Genomic DNA, 22,181 nt, shown 5'->3' with positions numbered 1-22,181 from the left:
TATATATTGAGATTCTTTAATTAACAGCGTTCACCACAGATGCGGTGCTAGTACCGGCTGCCGGTATCCGATGTCTGGTCTCGTTATAGTCGATCAGTAAGCTACGATACCCGCTCGCGCCAGCCTTAACTCCAAGTCACCGGCAACACATAAGAGTACTTTTGGAAATAACCCTAACCCACCCCCACGCGCTAGCAGCCCAAGATCAAAAATTGAATAGTATACGCGATTTGGTTCATTCTCAGGTCAGAACCCATTCTAACCTATTCCAGCCGAATCCTGAGCTACCCAAAGAAATGGTCAAGCCAAGAAAAGACGGTTCAATGCCTAGGGATTACAGAAAGGGAAACAAGAGATAAACAAAGTAAAAGGATTTTCCGGTGCTATCGTCCCCAAAGACCCTCTTCCACTACCGCCCTGCATTCCGCTTCAACATCGCTTCCAACTTTCCACCGTCTCAAGATCACTCCGTTCTCCTCGCAGATATCTTGTGCCCGCTCCCATCGCCTTCTCCATAACCCTTCTTTCTTGCTAAGGAGGCTCTCTTGTGATTGGGTAGGAGAGGGGGACCTTGTTTGATGCTCAAGAGTGGCTGCTATTCGACGAGGCAGCGGTGGCGGTGGGGTTTGTGGTGTCCGCAGAACATCGGTATGTATAGTAGACGGTGAGAAAGATGAGGAAGTTTTTGGTACCCCTCGGAGCTCACGGGGCTTTGGGGGGCGGGGTGGAGGCGTCCTGTTGCTATTCATCAAGGCTTGAGACTCGGAACGAGGAGTCGAGAGTGGACCACCAAGCCCAAGTAAATCACCCTCAAGTACCGACGAGATAGTTGAACTTCTTGGTGGAGGCGGCGGGGGAAGAAGAGGCTTTCTTTCGTACCCTTTGCTCCCAATTAATGGTTCTGATTTGGTACTTCCAGGATAATCGGCATCAAAGAAGCCTTTCCCTTCATCAGTACTCGTGACATCCCGAATGAAAACACCGAGCACTTTTCCAGGGAACTTCTGGACAACTTCTGTATAGACCTCTAAATCTGCCTCCCCTGAATCGCCAACAAGCACCCACTTTCGGTTCGGGAAGTCTCGGATGACTCTCTCCACAGTAACTTTCTTGCGTTCTGCGACAGGTTCGAAAATACCTTGTAACATTCCCGAGTATTGCTTCAGGTGCATACTTCCTGGCGGGAGGCCAGCTTCTTGGAAAAACTCCTTGAGAACAGGATACAGCTGCCAAGGGCTATTGGAAATGTAGTGGAAATTAGCACTATAGGGTTCTTCTGCAAGCTTCGAATACCAGTCCGCGACACCTTGAATAGTGAGACTAGGTAGTGGAGCTGTAAACGTATTACGAAACATTTCACGAGCACCCATCGAAATTGCGGAGTGCTTTACTGTGTCGTCAATGTCAGAGATAACAGAAAAACCTTCCGCGCGGTGAAGCACAACTTTTTCATTGGCGGAGAGGGTCTCTGACGCAAGGACTTTAATATGGGTGGGCATGAAAGGAAGTGCTACCCGGGTGAAGAAATGGCCGGCATCGGATGTCCGGAGCCTACGAGATAGTGACATTTTGGAATTATAGAAGAAGAGGGTGATTGGCACCGAAGGAATAGGGCGGTGCATGAATGGAGCCAATCGGGATATCAGGGCATTATGGGCCGCACTGGCATCTGGCTGAGCTTCAGCTTGTGTACTTGAGAGGGCAAGGTTTGCGCTGATGGTAGGTGTTGATTTGGTGTGTTGAAGATCTAATACTTGTAATAGTTCAGTGCTTGAGCTGATGGTTCGGGTTGTATGTTTAGCTTCTGTGGGTGCAGCAGCCTTACTTGTAGCCTCTGCTTCCGCGGGTGTTGGCCCAGCTGCCTGGGAAGCCTGCACAGGAAGACCGCAAAGCTGCCGGGCAACCCAGATCAGATAGCGGTTTTTTCTGCTTAATGGAACAGAGTGGGGAGCAAAAAGCCATCCACGAACATCGACGTCGACAATATTATCATCCCTTTCGGTAGGTTGCTCTTCGCCCCACCAATCCTCTTCTTTCCCTAAGTTCATCTGAAAAGACGGTTTTCCCTGCGGGCCTGGCGGCCGTTCTCTAGCGTAACACGGGAATAAGACTAGCTCTTCATCGCCGCCCTTCATAACCTCTATATCGGGCCAATTCCCTTGGTCCCCCGAACCGTCCATAGGTTCCTTTTCCAGCTCCGCGGACCTGTTCGTGTACCCAGATGTGTAGCTCTGTCTCAACTCGTTTGCGGTTTTCAGAAAGTCGGTAATTCTTTTCCGGCGCCCTCCTCTTTCCCGCCCGCCCTCCTCCGGGGAATCTGCCAGTCCGGCGATTGACCTATAATAGCTCCCCCAGCTATTTCCAGCTCCTTCTTGAGATTGCATTGGTCCAGAGGTACGCCGCGTAGTTGACCTCGTTTTTGGCGTAGTATCGTTCTCAACAGCCTGCCCTTTCCGCGCAAAACGGCCCCTCTTAACGAACTGGTGTAGAAGGCTCGTGCGGCCAACAGGGGAGCTTCGGCGATAAAGACTTGAGGCAGCAGTGACAAGCTTATAGATGCGGTTTTGTAGCTGAACTCGGATACCGGGGTATAAAAGGAAGGTAAGAAGCGAAAGAGAGGAGCGAATGCGCAACCGTAAAGAGCGGAGGTGGCGGAACGGCCGATGAGGAGCCAGTGTGATTAAACCTTTAGGTAGTTTTGTGTGTCAGTTAGGTGCTTTCTCGGGTCAGTGTTTTAGGGCGACGTCGCGGAAATTTAGGTGAGGTCATCCATGTGTGGCTTCGGATTATTGGTCTAGATCCGGATGTTACCCGGCTAGGGGAAGTCGTACCTTTGGCGGGTTCATGTAAGAGGCTCTCTGCAAAATTCACTGACACCCCGCCTACTTTACACCAAAAATGGCATTTTCACTTGCAAAATCTCAACTTTGTCACCTGTAAAAAAAATTAGAATTTGCTAGAGCACCTAGAACCATCTGGATATTATTATTTGTAAGTGACAAGCTCTGTTGGTTGATAGCCATGGTTCAATACAAGAAAGAACAATTGTGGACAAAAGGTCTGGGTTTTCCATACAAAAGATACATTGCAAAAGCATCCAATCTAGCCCCTTAGCTCTTAGCCCTCAGGGTGGATTGAAAAAATTGACACAATTTCTATGCAGAGATTCCAGTTAATTTCCTACACAATAGAATTGATTTCCTTAATTCTCCATTGCTTTTGGACGGGTTGAGGTTGTTTAGAATTAGCTATTTTTGGTGTAAAGTGGGGGGGGGTGTCAATGAATTTTGAAGATAGCCTCGCACAAGCAAATTGCCAACCGCCCACCACCCTCCACCAATTTTCCATTCCTCGAAAATGGTCTCTCTCATAGTTAAAAATTAGAGAGTGCCTCACATCTGGCCCAAGTAGGCCACGATACTATTTCTTTTCATACGAACGTGCCAGCGTCCTAAGTTGACTACGCATTGCATACTATTGATTCACTTAAATATCACTACTATTTATGTCTCAGCCAGAAGGTATCATAGAGCTAGAGAGATCGCCGACGCAGAAGCTATACTTGTAAGGCACGCTCAGTTTCCCGGTTGGAGTAACTTTAATGTCTTGGGTTTAGGCACAGGACTCGAGTACTGCTAACCCAGGAAAGTGTTTGCAGGAACCAAGTGAGATCGATCGACCCTTCGAGATACCAGTAGTTCAAATATCACCACAAGCAAAGTATCCGCAACTAGCCCCACCGTTAAAGTTTCGGTAAGCTTCCTGCAGAATCCAATACTTCAATGACAGGCCACTAGTTAAGCGAGCTGCAAAGTAAAATCGACGGTGATTGGGACAAATAGGTGTGATTAATTGTGGATGCGATACTCGAGTAAGGTAGGATTAAGTCCCTTGACTGTGGCCGGTGCAGTATCGTGCAGTATGATATCTTGATTGACGGTATGGCCCAGGGCTGTGGACATACTCATTCGAATCCCCCAGTAATCGGGTCATGGCGGCCAGACAAGAGGAGGGTTCAATGACTACATATGGACGGGGTTGTGGTCACCGAAGTCGCCCTAGGATATTAGGGCATTTGGACAGCCTAAACCTAGGATGTTTCGAGATTAGAGATGGGCCCTAAAGGGTTTACACTAGACAAGGGTGAGAGCCTAAAATCACTGGATGAAATAAATAAGACTATAATACCGGTATGATAATTATCATACCTAATGGGCGCCAATACTAGGCAGTGAGGGTTAGCCCGAGGGTTGCGCGTAGGCACTGTTGTTTCCCTGTGACACGTTAGATTCCAGTTGTATCATACGGTGAAGGTATCATATTATTATTATTATTATTATGATAATATTATCACATCTCCTGCGCTGGTGGTAACTGGGGTTTGGGGGTCTTTGGGTTTCGCCCTCGGGGGAATCACCCAATGCCCCAAAATAGTGCCAATATGATATAAGGGACAATATAAAGCTATCATATCATACTAAATTGCTCCAATCGAGAAAAAGTAGAAACTCCTAGTGACGGTGATGGTACTGCAGTAGCAGTATACAGTACCAAGGATATCATACTCGTACTATTTCGCTTTTGGCACAACCAATATCTGAAGCAGGAAACAAGGAACGTGTTCCTAACGAATATCCAGTCACTCAGCCACGGCTTCTATAGATACGGAGGATTCCGACACTTTCGGACTGGTCGCATGCCTAGACCATGGATTGGATCCACGATTTCTCTATTCATGGAGGCAACATTCAATCGTACGTTTCCCAGCGGCAGCCCTCTTCGTAGTGTTGGGGTGGGGGAGGTCTGTACAGAATGTTTGCAGTGAGTCGTCCATTTCCTTGGCCACTACCGCGCCAGATCTCTTGAGTGATGCAATTAGCCCGGACACTCGGGAGGAGTGGATACTTACTTCTACCTAAAAGTTGCGTGGTTGGGCACTGTGATACCCAGAAGCTCTTTGCCTGCCCCATATAATTTCTATTTGGGATCTACAAGTCCACTCTGTTTAAAAATTTTCGATTTCCTGACCTTAGAATTTTCAGCTTAGGAACGAAACGAGTGATATGCAATGAATATAAACCTGAAACTAGCTATCCATACCGCAACACCCATCGCACCAGCTTTATTTACGAGTTGCAAAAGGGTGCACTTTGAGGAGAGGGAAATTCTCGCTTCTCTGAACAAGGGAACAGCGCTTCCAGGAGCGATGAGGGTGCGAATACCTTTCTCGGGGTTGAACCGTGCCGGGAAGATGGTGTGTAGTGGCGAAGTCAAGATTTACCATACAGTAGCTGGATGCACCGGTCACTGCTCCGCTCATTCGGACATGATTCACTCTTGGGGAGGCCGCTTCTATGTAGGCGGTATAGCATGGAGTTGGGGTGCATTGTATCATTTTCAACTATTAATATTAAGGTCTGTTAAATGGTAAAGGCTTCCGAGCGTATTTACCTAATGTGCTACAAGTATACAAACTCGTCACTTTGTCGGTAGCCTGGAGAGAATTCCCGCGAAAGGGGAAAATTTCCAGAATTAAACCACATACGCCAGACCAGAAATTACCCAAATGTGATTCCTACCATAGGGGATTAACGCCTATGCTTTGGGTAGTGGGTCTTGCGCGTGGCCTTCTTGCTTCAATTCGACATTATGCCCATGGGAAGTTAGAAGTATCTCCGGCTTAATAAAACCATGATGAACGGGTGTGAACCTATTTGCAGGGTTGTACACGGGCCCGCTGCGACAAGTGGGTTATAGGACTAAAATTGCCTTGTGAAGGTTCTGCCTGTAATGCGTCAGCATCGCCCTACACCGTAAGGTTTTTGTGCTCAAAATATCGTAATTCTCGTTAAAGAGTTTGCCAACACTCATAGCTCATTTAAAAGCCAATATTAGGTCTAGGTCAATACATCTGGTAAGAAGTGTGGTGCCCGACAAGACACAAAGAATATACATACACAGTGCCTCCGAACCCTCACCTGTCATCAATCCCCTCCCTAAAGCAATCCCTCCCCTCAACTTTCACAAGCTCATCAGTCTCCTCTTTCCACCGAATCCCCTCCTTCGCCCACCTCCACCGACAATAAGCCCTCAACTCCTTATCCTTCGGCACAACCCGCCTCCACTCATCCTTATCTTCAATCCCTCTGAACTCGTCGCAGCAGAAAATCCTCCAACTATCCAACGCATATGCGCCTACGCCCGGCAAATGTCCGATTTCCCATCGGTAATTTTGTTCAACGCCCCATTTCGGTCCGTCGTACTCCGGTAGAGGGAATGGTATTGTATCCCGGGCTGGGTAGTTGTACTTTACCGTGCCATGGAATGGAATTGGGGGGCGGGTAATCCAGGTTTTTGCGAGAGAAATTAGGCGCGCTGCGCGAATGTTGTGGAGGCCTAGGGGCTGGAGGAGAGCAGTTAATTCTGGGAGGGATGCTTCGGAGAGCTTTTCGGGAGTGGGCCAGGTTTCCAGGCATCGCCAGAGGAATGGTTTTGCGACGGCTGCGGTGCATTAGTATTTGATAAAGAGGGTTTCAAGGGTAAAGATTATACATCCGCGAGTTCGGTTTAGAAATATCGTAGAAACAATGAGTTGGAACTGGGGCTGTTTGTTAGTCTTGTATTTATATAACAGCACTAAGGAAGAAAACGTACTGGATTGTGCGCTAACTCCTCTTGCACTATTCCGAACCTTTCCGCACTAAGCGGCGGCCACGTTTGTCCAGAGACTCCCGCTGGAATCCTTTTGCTCTTCTTTTCCTCCGTCCTCTCCAACCTTTTCTCCCTGGCTCCCCCGCGCACTCCCCTCGGCCCCCTGAGTGTCACTGCTGCGGTCGATATGACGGATGTTATGGTGCCCTCCCCAAGCTCAAGCGTCTTAGTTTGGAGTCTAAGACTCCTTCGCGTAATAGCGTATTCCTTGGAACCCTCCTCTTCCTTGACCGTGGCCAAGGATGTATCCATAGAGACTCTGTCGTCAAGTTTAGTTTCAGCTGCCGATCTCCTGCGCTTTCTGGCTGAGGCTTTGATACCGTTGTTTTTGTCTGTGATATTTGCTCCTGTCGCGTTAGGAACGTTTCCTATATCCGCAAGAGCTTTGCGATTTTTAGTTGTTAGGGCCATTAGAAACTTTTTTTACCGCGAGGGTTAGGATAGGTGTGCTTCAGCACGACAGGGCTCGCGGTATGTAGGTTTGCAGTAAAGTGGTTACCGGTCTTCCGTAGCGTCGAGGTGACTTTCGCAGAGAAAAAGCGGCTCGTTGTGTAACTGCCAAGCATGGGTTTCTCGGGTGAATAACGGGGTTGTGTCTCAGAATTCAGTGGTGTCCCTGTCTTGGCTGGTTGCATGGTAAACTCCCATATCAAAAGTATTGTCCCATACCCACTGGCAGTTTTCCAGCAAAAATCGGTATATTCATTAGCAGAAAAAATAATAAAATATTATTTAAGATTATTTAAAATTATGAAGAGTAGATATTTACAGGGAGAATCCTTTTATTCATCCTATAAGGCCAGCACCTATCCCCATACAATGGCCATCATGGAATGCCAAGCCCCATACAAATTTGGCTAACTTTGGTGGGGATTTGCTTTCAGTCATGCTATGTGTAGATAAATCTAGGTACAGCTCATGCAAATATGAAAAATTTGCTATTTCTATGAAAACAAATTTATATAAATTTCCTGTTTTTCTTTACAATATTTCATTATATAGAAATGGGCTAGTTAATTACCCATGTTTAGGCACTTTCTGGTGGGGTTTTAGAAAGTGGGACATTACTTTTAAGAGGTGGTTGGTATGGTATGCTACAGATATCCAGCCGTTTTGAGACTCACCGGTCTTGCATAATAATATTCGTCACTATATCACTTACTCTACTAATGTCACTGTTCGGCAAATATTCTCAGCCCTCGGAGCAGATAAGTAGTCGGAGTATTTGTCCAACCCCCTACAAGCTATACGATGGACTTTTCGAATTGTCGGGTTCCTCTCTAGGAGCTTGATTATGGGAATAATAATTTATTGTTAGTTCTCCGCCAATTTTACCATCCCAATTTCCCCTATATCCCGGTACAAAATCTTTGTAGAGGAGGTGAGCACACTGACAGAGAGGAGAGGAGAGCGACATCAATCTGGCTACACGGGTAGATTACCCCTCAAGTTATTTGCTTACTGAAGAGTTTGGGGTGTCTAACTTTGAACTTTCGGAGGTTTCTGAAGCCTTTTTCACTTAGTTATCATGAGTGGAACATGTTCTGGAGACCGCGGCGAAGGCTTGGAGCTAGGAGAAAATCCAGCAAAAACACTTTCGAGCTCGGGGTCCCATGTACTAAGGTAAGCGGGGAGGCCAACATCCGGAGGAGAAGTTCGAGTAATGTCAGATAGTGGTGAGAGCGGGGTTTTACAGTTTGGAAATTTATAAACTATCATAATACTAAGGATTTAGCTTCGCTCCATTGCGATTGAGCAACTCGATGGAACGAGATATCAAAAATGGGTCTCCAGGAAGTGCCAAGGGTTACATAGAGGAGATCCTGGAAAGTATTTATTTTAGATAGTTTTTGGAGCTGTTCAATTGTTCAATAACAAGTCCCTTGAATATGATATCTGATTTTTTGTCTGTGAGCCCTGACGGGGCTTGGCAAGTTTTCCTCTAGTTTCGGTGACAGCTCTCAGCAGGTACTGTACAGCACCAAACTGAAATCGGCGATTTGGCCTCGGAGTCGGCGTTGGTCTGTGACTGCTTCCACTCCATCATACATGGAATTGCTCTAGTATGATATGTGCCGGAAAATACCTCGGGAGGGCACAGTCCCGATAGTGACTACGATAGGGTACTATAGTCCCAACACTCTCCTGACATTCAGTCATAGAGAATCACTCAGTGCACCAATCCGTAGTGCAACTCCTATGGTGAATACTCTAGCCGGAAAGCCCAAGCCCAAACTGTCCAGGGGGCCTTGATCACATAATAATATTATAATTAAATCTCCATTACATTACTATCAATCCATTGATACTCGTATAACAAAACACCAAGAGCACCCCTTCTCAAAATATCCCCCCCCTCTTCTAGCAACCACCCCTCAATCAGGGGTGATGGCAACATCATCAATAAAACATCTCATTATATCCATTTCCACAATTCCCCTCACAAACAACCTTAACCTTAACACTCGTCTTTCCACCGTCTCCAGAGTAGAAGCTTCCAGTACCAGCGACCCATCCGGTGTTGGGAGTGTCAGGGCTAACAATAACCCTCTCGCCATCAACATAGAACGTCGCAACACACTCACTACTCTGGACAGGCCTCTTGGTCCACACTTTCAACGTGTACTTTGTCGACAGGCAGAGGGTGACATATTGGCCTGTCGCCGTCCAGTGCCCATCTTTGCTCATGCGCGCGCGGTAGACGTGTGTGCCAGAGTGAGCGAAGGAGGTGGAGGTGGAGTAGTTATCCGAGATAGAATACTGTCCGTCGGAGTCATAATCCCAAGTGCCGGATTGCTCCCAAGAGGGGTTTTGGATCTCTGGGCCGGGGGTGCAGGTTGGGTTGGGGTACTTGGTCGTGGTTGAGGAAGTTGGGCCGCAGTTCGTGATTGTTGTAAGGATGGTGGTGGTGGTTGTGCTGACTAACGAGCTCTTCGTTACTATCACGGCTGTCGGGTATGGGTATTTGAGGGTTGTGGTGATTGTCTGCGTCTGGGTTCTCTGTCACGATAACGGTTGTTGGTGATACTTGGGTTGTGGTGATCGTGAGTGGGCCAGAAGTCTCGGTGACCGTGACGGGCTTCTCTACTTGGGTTGTCTGAGTGACCGTAGACGGCGCAGCAGTTTCCGTAACAGTTATTGGTTTATCAACCTGGGTTGTCTGCGTGACGATAGAGGGTGCAGCAGTTTCAGTCACAGTGACAGGTTTATCAACTTGGGTGGTCTGGGTGACAGTTGAGGGTGCGGCGGTCTCTGTGACCGTGACCGGCTTATCCACCTGGGTTGTTTGGGTGACAGTGGATGGAGCGGCGGTCTCGGTGACAGTAACTGGTTTGTCGACCTGAGTGGTTTGCGTGACAGTTGAAGGTGCACCAGTCTCAATGACAGTGGTAGGTATATCATTAGTGAGCGTGATGTGATTGTAGACAGTAGTGTCGGAAGTGACGGTATTAGTAACGGTCAGAGTCGTTGGAACAGTGACGGGATTATCAACAGTAATGGGGTCCGTGACAGTGATCGTGGCAGGAACACAAGTAGACGCATTCGTTGGAGTGGTAGTTTCGCTAGTGCTAGAACAACTACCCGCCGGCTTTCTCTTATATAACGGGCCCCTAGAAAAAAACCGTTAGGAACTACCAGAATGCTTGGGTAAAGTTACATACTTAGACTATCCACCGCAGAGCTGATTCGTATCACCAGAACAGGCAAGTCTGCAGCCAGTACCTTCACCGGCGAATGGGGTCGCTGCAGGATTCACTGCATTCCCGCACCAGCACTCACTCCTAAACTCGACAAGAGCGTAATCGAAAGCAGCACATATGTGAAAGCACTTTTCCACAGTGAGCAACTTGTCAGAAGTAAGATATTGAAGGATTCGGCCCGTCGGAGGCTCGTTGTAGCATCCCTCGAGCCCCCATTAGCAATTGCCCAGATATAGGGTCCCATTGGAAGAGGGAGCTTCGTTCCGCCTGTAAATTGGTTGCTCTGGAGCTGCTAAAGCAAATGCTGAAAAGCCCAAAACGAAGAGGGAGAGCATGGCGACGATGCTAACTAATTGCAGTCGAATCAAATGAATGAATGGCTCTGTTGAATACGCTGCAAACGATCGTAGAGCCCATTTGACGGTGAGTGGGAGGCCCCTATATATATATTATATCCCTCCACGATAGTGCCTAGTGTTGTGCTCACACGTCAACCTCGAGTAAAAAACGCCTTTCAAAAATGCTTCACCCCCTTTTCTCTGAACTTGCTATAACTAATATCGCGTGGCATCTCCCACTCCGTGAACTCATACGGTACAATACAACAGAACGAGCCGGGTGTAACTAACCCCACAAGGGCTACATAATATCGCGAACTCAGGCAGCACACGGCAATTCGGGAGAGAAAAGAGGTTGTCTTGATTCTTTGGTTCCCGTGTGGTGCAACAAAGTCAAGCGAAATGACAGATGTATGTACCGTGCCACTAAGCTCCCGTTCCGGGCAGACAAGCTTTGTGTACTGGTAGGCATGATGGATGGCTTCGGTACGGGAAGAGGAACTGAGCTGCCCATGCTCAACGTGGCACAAGTACCTTACAGCAGAATCTCAAGCAATTGGACCCTGTACGAGGTAGTCCAAAATTTCCCTCTTTGGAAAAGGGGCGAAAAACATAACGAAAGGTGTGCCGTTCAGCCCTACTGGAGGACAAAAAACAAAATAAAAAACATCAGACCTTACCAAAGGAGGTAAGTTAACTCGAACGACATACCGGTAGTACTCGTACACGGCTCAATTATTTGACATTCTAGGGTATCATGCACCGGTAAGCGGGGGCTAAAGATTTCGAGTTTTACTGTAAGTTCCACAGATAACCATAAAAGGATCAGACGGATTAACCCATGGGTTCTAGGTCCCCATGTCCAACGGATGTAAAAAGGCACAACTCGTTGCGTATAGTACTGTACTAGTATACGTACCATACAGTATGGGTACCGTATGATACAGGTGATGTTGAATCTTGTACGCCCCCAACGAACTGTGGCGCTTGGTGCTTCCCGCTTCACAAGTTGGCTTTCGGGATCGTGTTTTTGGTAGCAGGCAGGAGCGAGAACTCGACCAAGCCAGCGCTGAGAGCTAGAGCAATACTTAGCGGTACCCGCCGCAGGTTATAGCCAGGATAGGAATGGAGTATGATACTCGATTACTTTACGAGTACAGTACTCGTACTGCACTACGCCGATTAGACATGGTAAGTGGAGAAATCATGTACTCAAGGACCAAACTCAACTTGGCAGAAAGCGAACCAGGACTCCAACACCAAGCGATTTACGAAAATAAGTTCGCCGACCCATAATTTGCGCACCGATTGAATTCATGATGGGTGTCCTGGACAGCGCCCAGTACCGGTACTTGAGGGGGGGTATTCTTCCTCGATACTCGGGGGGCATGCAATGGCCGGACCCTTCCCAGGCTGAGCACTACTACCCCGGGGCATAAGGCCCAAACAATAGCTTAACAGCCAAGGGGTCGGGCAGAATCCTGGAAATAATGTAAAGTGTGAGAAAAAGCGTAACACAAGATCTGTAGGAATGTTATATCCAGCGCCAACTCATATAATAGATTCCCATGAACAAAGGGATACAAGTAAGTACCGGTATTTTTTAAACCCTCAGGCTTTACTATTGCTCGAGCATACTCCCTCATGGCACATGTACGCCCACCGGACCCCCCTTCACGAATAGTCCCAAACAACTGCTCATCAGCTCCTGAGAACCTTGCAAACCCTGCGAGAACTAGTGCTAGTAATCGAAGACCTTAAAAATTCTCCGGCCCTCTCAGCTAGTCATATCACAGCTTGACAATAACCAGCAAAAGCTCAAGCTGGAGCCCTTGTGCATGCGGATCACAAGAAGCTCATTTATCGAGGCTTGAATTGTACTATGGAAGCGAATAGCTTGAGGAGGGGATCTGGAGTCTTTGAATCACTGTGTAATTAGAGCAGTTACTCTAAATATTGTTTGAAACGATAACGCTCGCCGCAATGTGGGGTGCGTGCTCTATCACAAATTCTCAATTGTCAGTGTTGCAACCCTTGCAGGACGATAAATTTTCTCTGGCCAGGTGGAACATGTGATAGTGCAATGAGCAACTTCGCTCATCTGGTTTCACTCTCATATTAAAGGACTAGCCCAACTCTGATCAGGTGGTGTGAATTGATCAGACTCTACCGTTTGCGTGGATGATACTCTTGCGTCAACTGTTACGATTTTTACTCAAGAGTAAGTTAAAGTTCAATATCCCGTATGGCTCGTAGCCTGACACGTATAAGATGGTGCGTACCAACGGTCACTAGGACGACGGCCACTACTGCAATCAGAGCGGAACCCATCATACCACTGCTGCTGCGGGTACTTCCACGGCTTCAACTATCCGTAACTTATGGTAGAGATGCGAGCAAGTCCCGGCGCCTGGGCTCAGCTCCTGAAATTCCCATAGAAGAGATATCAACGGAAAAAAGGTTCTTATAACACCGAACAGCTTCATATTCCTCTGCCTGAATGACCTGGGTTATGATGCGCCCTCCAAAAAAGACCTAATTCTAAAAAGCAAGTCAACACCAATGCCCCCTGCTAACAAGTATGATACCCTTCTCAACATCGCACAGGATATAGCAAAGCCCTCCAAAGAATTTGTGGCGTCGCGGCCGAAGCCCACAATATAGGATTGAAACGAATCTACCGATGTTCCGACGCCAGGACAAAAAAACTTGCGGCGGTAAGTGTAATATCCAGGTAAATAAGGGCCGGGTGTGAAACAAAGGTCGACTAAACGGAGAAAGGATATCTTGGAATTACGAGGTTGCTAAGACAGCTTTTGCTGAATGGGTGTATTTTTGTCAATATTCCGTTCACATCAGATCACTAGAGAGTCCGATATACCGGCATGATAATCGGTATGTTTCTAATGAGTGAGGGTATGCAGGGGTATGCATTTCCCAGTCTAGTCGCGTTTCTGAGTCTAATGGTTTGTAGTCGTATTCCGGCCCAGTGCCCCCAGTCGGACGACGACTGGACGGGACGACGAGGACGAGGACGAGTGCCGTCCGACGGCCGTCGATGGCAGTCAACTAAAAATTGGTCAATGCACCTAATGCTACTTAGCAAGACACACACTAGTGCTACAATAAGTTAAAACAAAGATAACGTAAAACAAATAAAATTTTAATGGGGTGATATGGTATCCGTGGAAGGGGGCCCACGACATCCGTTCCCCACAATTTCCCCAGGTGGTTTATAAGCCAATTCCTTGGAAGATTCCATAAACACCCTTAACAGTCCTCTCAGTGTAGTCTCCGTAATTCGGGGCGTGCCAGCGATTGGACATGGGGAAATCAAGTCGTTTGCCTATCGTCTCTGCCTGAATGGGTGAGATTCTAAGGTCGGGTCGTCCGAGGGGCACATCTGAGGGAGAAAGGTGATTACGCCGTCTTTCATCCATACTTCCACCGCAAAAATGCCCCCCCCCCCCCCAAATACTGCTAGTGCGTGAACTTCTGCGTATTTCCTATTTCGTGTTACCACAAAGCTACCGCTCTGGCATATTTTTAGAGGCACAGCGATATGGGCTTTCTTTGTGAACCAAACTCAGCATATTGATAAATACTGACCTTACCTAGGCGTGGTAGGTTTGGTGACTTTCTAATATACAGCCACTTCCATAGAGCCCTCATTTCACCCCCCCCCACCCACCCCACCCCGTAATCCAAGAGCAATACCTATTACGATGACAACAGTAGAACAACAAGGGCCCGCTAGATAACGGTATTCGGATATACCTCTATGGGTAGGGGCGTTGTGACTATCGCAATCCATTTTATTGAGTAATGGAGGGAGAGAGCGGGCGAAGTGTCCCAAGAAGTAGCAGTATCATAATTGGAAGGGTGTGAGAACTTTATGGTCGTTGTAATACAAATATATATCATAGCTAACCTGCTATGAACGTTATCCCCTGGACGGTTGAGGGGGTCTGGTAAAAGTTCTCTCATACATTAGCGCATAGGACTAAACCTTTAATAGCTAGTAGCAACATACCTCTCAACGTCACATATCAGTGGAGGCTTTTTCTATGTGATCGGTAAACACTACTTGAAAATTGCAACTTCGAACAGCCTGGAGAATCCAATAACCATGTCCTCAAAGCATGCTCGAAAGTCCTCACTATTAGGAATACCAGAACCCGATACCTAGGAACCACCCTAAGTAGGGTAACCCCACTCGGAATCGGAATCTCTGGTCTCCAACACCCCCCTCCGGCTCCCTTATGGGGCCCGCACATCATCATATATATCAATCTCAGTTGCGTCCTATGTCTATATTTCCACAGAATTGAAGGTGTTAGAATAATACCATATACATCATCACCGTCCGTCCGACCAGATCCTGTTCGCAGGAGATATGAGAGGGGACCTTCGGCTAGGTCTGAGAAGTGGAACGGAGTAATTCTGTCAACTACTCAGAGACTTACTTGGCTTTAAATACATGACACCTTGGGCATGGGCTGTAAGTAACAGGACGGTTTCGCACAAAGAGATGGTATCAAATGGTAAAGGATCTCTACTAGAGACCAATACATTTACATCCACCAGAAGAGTCTAGAACTCCAAAAGGCACTACCAAAGAAGCCAACAAACTTCACAGAGTGTTGCAACTAGGTTTTGGAACATGTCGTAGCCATGGGGTGATTCTCAATACAACAATGGTTACTGAAACCTACTACCCAGAGAGTAACCAAGAGTTGCCAACCAAGGGATTAATTCGCAATCTGGTGGAATAGCTTCCTGTGAGTTAATAGGAAGTCTTCCAGAGAAAATCTATCGGTTGGGTATGGAGTTACAAAGGATCGGAGTTAGATGACCTACGATGGTTGTAATGACGACCACCTTTGCAGATATAGCCACAGATAAAACTGATCATTTTATCAATGGCGAAGACAATTGGAGCCAACTCAGTTCAACTTAAGAACTAGGCCATAAGTCTAAAGACTCTACTAATCAGGATATTACTATTGGGGATAGTATGTTTTCTAAGAAAAAATATCGTAATTGCCGAACAGGGTATGATGGTTTTCAGGGTCCACAGGTGTTTGCACCTTGGAAGAAAACTCGATGTTGTGAATTACGATTGAAGAAGTACATATTTGTATAATAAACAAATGTAGTCCGCAAACACTCAGATGCAGAATATGAATATCGAAGTGCCTCCTAAGCTTTAGACATCATCAAGCAATGGAGAAGAGACCTTAACAATATAATATTGTTTTTACAATTCTACCCTACTTTACCTATTTTACTTCGCTCCTAGTAGTCATAAATGAAACAAGTAAAGTCTGAGCCTTCCTAGACAATCTCCGTCTACAGAATCAAATCTCGATTGGCCTAGACAACCTTGAAGTCTATCAAATTGTCTCCAGCTAACACTCACAATCCAATTGTCAACAACAATCACAACGAACGAAGCCCGAACAGGATTTCCCAAACTCTAGTCCTTCAAATGCACATGCTTTTATTGCTCCTCCAGAAACCTTCCAGCCGTTAGAGTTCATTGAAAGCGAGCCAGAATTACTTGTCCCAGAGGATATTGACCTAACTCCAATTGGATTTTTTAAATTGTGTTGAAATCGTCACATTCTGAGTCAAGTAGTAGGTGGGACAAATGCTTATGCGAATCAAAAGAGACAAGGGAAAAGAGGATCTGGATGGTCACACCCAGTGACCAGTATCGAGTTATGCAAGTTTCTTGGTCTGACGATTATGATGGGTATTGTACGTTTATCCAGTAGAAGTCAATATTGGAAATGAGGTGTTTTGCAGGAAAGACTTGCTTTGAGCTTTCATCAGTATAGCCAAATTAAATGCTATATCCATATATCGATGCCTGATCTACCACATGGTATCTTGCATACCAATTCTGACCTACCATGATGGAGAAAGCTCAAACCACTTCATAGTCATTTGAGGGCAAAAAGTCAGGAATATTTCCAACCTGGAACGCATCTCTCTATTGATGAGATGATGGTTCAATTTGCAGGACATAGTCAACATACGGTACGAATTCCCAGCAAGCCAATTCCAGTTGGCTATAAAGTTATAGTGGTATACTATAAGGGGTAAGTTTCCAAGACTACTTAGTAAATTTAACCTTATAATCTTTAATCTTGGATTCTAATATGAGAGTACCTTTAGATATACAATTGATTGGATACTTTTTTCTCGCAAAAAGTCATTTGCAGAGCTAATTGGACAGCCGGATCTATCACCTATGAGCTCTGCAATTATTCTGCTTTGCAGAAGTCTTCCAGTAACTCCTTCGAATGCTCCCATACCACATACCAGCCACCATATCATCTATATGAATAATGGTTTTGCTACCATCCCTCTTTTCGAAAAGCTCCAAGAGCTTGGTATCGGGGCATGTGGTACAACATGCATTAACGGGCCCAAATATCCTCCAGCTGTAACGATCCCCTTTCAGATAGTTAGTTCTTGGCGATGGGGAACGATACTTATCTTTTCTTTCTCTTTCTTTCTTTGTCTTATGATAGCTCTAGGCCTCTGCCTATGTTACCGATAGCACAAGACCTTTGTCTTCTATCGGAAACACCTATCGTAAGCTTTCTCTAACTCGTCTTCGTGACGAGTACTTCTTGGCGTAAGGATAACATTGCAATAAGGATAAAGATCGTAAAGGTGTTTTATATTCGTTAAAGTAATAAGTAGGAAATGTAATTAGAACAAAGCGTGAAGAACCTATCTTCCTTGGCCGCATCAGCCTCCTTATATAGTGTTCTTCCCGCCTTTAATCATGTGACCTAAAGTGGTCACATGTGCGAAACCAAATCATAACACACTAGTCATGTGACCAAAGTGATCACATGCTCAAAGCCCATGACCTTATAGTGAGGTCATGTGCAAAACTCATAAACCAATCATAACGCAATAAACAAGTCATATGACTCGACTGAGTCATATGCGCGAAACCCATGATCTCATAATGAGGTCATGTGCAAAACATAAATCATATGTGCAAGTCTTACCCGCAAGGCACACTCACAAGGCATACTCGTCAGGTGCATGTCCCATGACTCATATTTGAGCCATGTGCGAAAGCATCACAAATCCCACACATAACAAATCATATAACCTGAATGAGTTATTTGCGCAAAACAATAACATACCTGTGACTCATAACCATGTGTCATGTGAAAACCTTTTCCCTGCCAAGCCACATTCGTGATACCAGCTTTAAAGTCCAATAATGAGCTTGTTGATTGGAATACAATGGATGGGTGTGTTGTTCGTAGTACAATATCACAACCAGGTGTTTTATGCCTTCATTGGATGGACAACAATATTGTTCGAATGCTATCTACTGTTCATCCATAAAATGAGCTTCTATGGACAATATGCTGGAAATCTCGTTCTACTAGCTCCAATGTAACAATGGTCCGAAGAGCATTTAGTGAAAATGAAAGGAGGTCTAGCTATATTCCTACGATCATTGATGACTATAATCATCATATGAATTGTGTGGATCTTGCTAATCAACACCGTGCATCATATACTACCCATCAGAGAGCGAGGCAAAATTGGTTATCATTTCGGTTTTTTTTTATTGATACATCCATCATGAACGCATGTCTTATTTCAGATGGCATGAAATCAGAAGCTTAATCAGCTACTTGATTCCCATCAGCTGCAAGCATCTGATTTGCTTTTGCATCCTCTTGCCCAAGCCTATTCTGCAGAGTTGTTTCATCAAACTCTATTTCGACAGCTTTCCAATTGCCATAATTCCAACTCCAACACCAATTCTCACCAATCTAATCACTCATGCCAACACTCTAAATCCCGTACCCCAGCAAGAACACCCACTCAGCCACGGTTTACTCAGTATTACAGATTAAAAACCTCCTTCATGTTATTTACCAAATACAGCAAACTCCGTCAACCCTGGGCATCAGTACAGACTACAAACCACAATAGTAGTAGCTCACAAACTACTCCCGTGATAGCTACAACCAGTACTCAGTTACCAGATCATACCCTGATTCAAATTGCTGGTCACAAGCAAAGGGAGTGTGCTATCTGTTAATATAATTTCAGGTTGGGTAAAACACAAGGACGTCGTCAGCCAAAACTTACTCAATTTCAGTGTTCAACATGTGAGCCTCCAATCGCACTTTGTGGTACTAATAAGAACAGTCCAAGTCCATGCTTTCTTCAATGGCATAGATTTGTCAATCAGGCTCAAGGCGCAGAGTAGGAAAGTTGAAATTTGATAAAGCTGTCTAATAGTTATGCTTGTCGTCAGTGGCAAATATTCAATTTTAAAAATCATGTGCATACTAGCCATACTTAACCTAGTTGTAAGCACTAATGCATGAGAGAACTTTTACCAGACCCCCTCAACCGTCCAGGGGATAGGAATAGAGAGGGTGGATGGGCTATCGGGCTTTAAAATAGTTGGAAAAACCTAATCCTGGCCCTGCTAACAGCACTAGCGGCTTGGCAATTGCCGAGAAACGGACACTCTTGGGGTGCCTGGGCCTCATGAAGTTACCAGTTCTTCTAGGAACAGATATATGGTATATGTTGGATTTTTCTCACGGATAGATATGTCAACCTTTTGTTTTAACTGAAGCTGAACTTGCTATTGTTAAGAATAAAGAGCCGCTAGCCTTTTCGAAAGATCCGACCTATGGCGCTCCGGCCAAACATTGTATTTTTACCGGTCCTGCTTCCTATCATTCCTTTCGGGGCGCAAAAGGTATTCGTGTTTTTATGATTAACTTTACCGCGGGGCTTACTTAGTCAACTGTCACTTTCAGTTCTGTCCCCAGACCGGCGGCGGGTATTTCGCGTTGGGTTCGTGATTTGTAAGCCGGGGCATATGCGGAACTTATACGAATGTTGATATTTTGGGGATGGATTCTCACGGCGCCTGGGCAATATTGACCACCCCCGTGTAGGATCCTGGAAGATGGTTATTGTGTACATGGAGAAATAGAGAATTAAATAGCAAGATAGCTCAACTGGCGGCTTTGGTGCATGTGCTTTGACTGAAAAATACACTCATCAATTCCACACCAACAACCCTATCCCTTCGCATAACACTCAAGACATCAAGAGACTCGGATAGACTTGGCTTATGGTTTCTGTATCCCATTGCTCTTGCGGCTCTTTTTCCGGCCCATCAGTATCTATCCTTGAAGACCCCTTTCTGGAACTGGGCTTGTTATTATCGATGTGCCTGTAAAAGTCAGTCACATCCTGGCGCGCGGGGAATCACATACTGAAAAACTCCCGAGATAATTCTGGAATTGTGCTCTATGGCGCCCCTGGTGGCGATACTGCGCCCTTGGGGTACTCTTAATTCAGTTTCCGGCAATGAGCGTAGATACCGGTTTACCTGAGAGAGGTATTTGATGGCCGTCTGACTTGATATAATCTCTTCAGGCATTGGGTCACCCTCTCCGGTCTCAATATCATTCAGGTTAATGCCATCGGGGCCGTGCTCGAGTACTCCGGCCGCAACAGCCTCATCGATAAGTCTAACCGCATCGGGAGCTGTTCCTTCGGAAGGGAGACTCTCGTCCAACTGCCAGAACTGGCGAAACGATTCCCCGTGTGTATGTGGCATGATCTGACGAACACAGCGTCCACACAACGACTCTTGAGTAAGGATATAACGTTCGGGCTTAAATTCCTCGCTGACTTCCTCGCGCATAAGGTCTTGGCATATTCCAGAGATCTGCCAACAACGAACGATTGTACGAGGGGGGATGGCTTGCCACGCGGAGGCAATCATGCCGATGCATTCAAGGTGGGTGAGCTTACTACGGCCTGCGCCCGTCAATGTACGATGGAGCGCCAGTGCCTGAACATACATCCGTCGGTAGGTTGCCTTGAAACAAGCTATAATACCCTGGTCTAAGGGCTGTAAGCTCATTGGAAGATTTGATGGGAGGAATATTAGAGTAATATTCGTCAACACCGGAGGCGGAGGTCCTTTGTAGAAGTGGGGGGGTTGTGTGGGGGGAGGGTAAGAGGGAGAAGTCTGGCATAAGAGGACAGCATGTCGCTTTTCCGCGCGTATTTCCATGTCGAAGGTACGGAGAAAGTCATACCATAATCCAGTATACCAGGGCCTCTGACTGTATCTATAGATTACTGGAAGGTTGGCTGGATTGACCTTTTCCTGGCTGAATGACAATGGAGTGGCAACTCTATTGACGACGAGCACCCGCCGTTTCTCTGATCCATCAGCATTCACACAGAGGAAAACGGTGACTCTCCTTCTATCGGGAACTGTTTCCGGGAGTCTGGTGAGCTCGAGCCTGAGGTCGCTACAATTGAAGCGGTCCCTTGGAGCAAACTTCTCCAACTGCATGGTCATGCCCATCTGGTGACCAGGAATCTCGGCTGGATCGACGAGGTCTTTGTTCTTTTTCTTGAGAACAACATTGTGCCTCTGTTTGAATCCTTGCAGCCAACCGGAGCTCATGTCAAAGCTCTCGTAATTTTCCTTGCATCCGGGCAGCTCGGTAAGGCGTTTCTGAATTATTTTCCCCTGCTCGCGGATGGCATCGTCGTTGATGTAAACGTGTTCGGCAGCGGCTGCATCGATCCAACTGACGAGAAAGTATTCAAACAGAGGAAACATGGCAGACCGGCCCTTAACCTTGTTCGCATCGGTCCCTACAAGAATGTCAATTAAACAGTCAAACAAGTTGATGTTCTTTGATAAAAAAAAAAAAATTCTGCCCGAGTAAGAATCGGGTGATGCTACACACCTTCGGGTGGTCCATGCTTCACCCTTTCCTCCCATCCCTTCAGGTGATCCGAGATACTGGAAATAGGCAAAGGCCTCCCGTCTGGTCTCCGAGGACAGGCGGGAAGCTCCGCGAACTCGCCAAGCTTCATGGTAGGATTTTGAGCTCTCAGCAAACATAGCTCCCATTTCTGAATGGGGGTGAGACCCTTTCTCCTTCCTGGGGCTGGAGGCATCTTTGAGTGATGAATTGAGTTCGGGAAGGGAAGAGGTGAAGAAGAGGCAGAGTATTGTTCGAGTCGGTTAGGGGAAGAGTTTGTTATGGCTTTGAACTTAGAGAACCCCCGCATTTGCTCGCTATACCGGATCCAATCGACCTAATGTCTTGGCAATCTTGTGGCAAAAAGGGGGCCCTCAGCCACATGGACTGCGTTGCCAAGATAGCTTTCGTCCTCAATAGTTTGCTGGGCCACACGGGACACGCACAAAGGCATTGTACAGTACTCTTCCTGCTCTGTCCAAATAGATAAATGGCATACCAGTGGCTGAGATTATGTGCACCGTGCATTAGATGCAATTCGGATAGTTTAGGGGTTCTGCCTCCGAAGAAAGCAGAATCGGATTCTTCAACTTGGTATGGTACCGGTTACTATACGTAGG

At 46.4% G+C, this 22,181-nt stretch overlaps 3 protein-coding genes; all 3 read right to left on the bottom strand.

Moving 5' to 3' along the window:
• Nucleotides 1–205: 205 nt before the first annotated feature.
• GSTUM_00000700001 (uncharacterized protein) lies at nucleotides 206–2,384 on the bottom strand (the record flags this gene model as incomplete). XM_002838014.2 has 1 exon in its annotated part: nucleotides 206–2,384. The coding sequence occupies one exon, from the start codon at nucleotides 2,382–2,384 to the stop codon at nucleotides 384–386; it is 2,001 nt and encodes a 666-aa protein (XP_002838060.1). The 3' UTR covers nucleotides 206–383.
• Nucleotides 2,385–5,974: 3,590 nt separating this feature from the next.
• On the bottom strand, nucleotides 5,975–6,963 carry GSTUM_00000699001 (uncharacterized protein; the record flags this gene model as incomplete). Its single annotated transcript, XM_002838013.1, has 3 exons — nucleotides 5,975–6,501; nucleotides 6,553–6,598; nucleotides 6,655–6,963. The coding sequence occupies 3 exons, from the start codon at nucleotides 6,961–6,963 to the stop codon at nucleotides 5,975–5,977; spliced, it is 882 nt and encodes a 293-aa protein (XP_002838059.1).
• Nucleotides 6,964–19,737: 12,774 nt separating this feature from the next.
• Nucleotides 19,738–21,814, bottom strand: GSTUM_00000698001 (uncharacterized protein). XM_002838012.2 has 3 exons: nucleotides 21,544–21,814; nucleotides 20,044–21,448; nucleotides 19,738–20,000 (listed from the first exon to the last, which is right to left on the bottom strand). The coding sequence occupies exons 2-3, from the start codon at nucleotides 21,411–21,413 to the stop codon at nucleotides 19,865–19,867; spliced, it is 1,506 nt and encodes a 501-aa protein (XP_002838058.1). The 5' UTR covers nucleotides 21,414–21,448; nucleotides 21,544–21,814; the 3' UTR covers nucleotides 19,738–19,864.
• Nucleotides 21,815–22,181: the final 367 nt, after the last annotated feature.

This window comes from Tuber melanosporum (assembly GCF_000151645.1).
Source record: "Tuber melanosporum whole genome shotgun sequence assembly, scaffold_213, strain Mel28".
Lineage (NCBI taxonomy): Eukaryota > Fungi > Ascomycota > Pezizomycetes > Pezizales > Tuberaceae > Tuber > Tuber melanosporum.
This window is presented reverse-complemented; position numbering and strand designations above follow the sequence as displayed.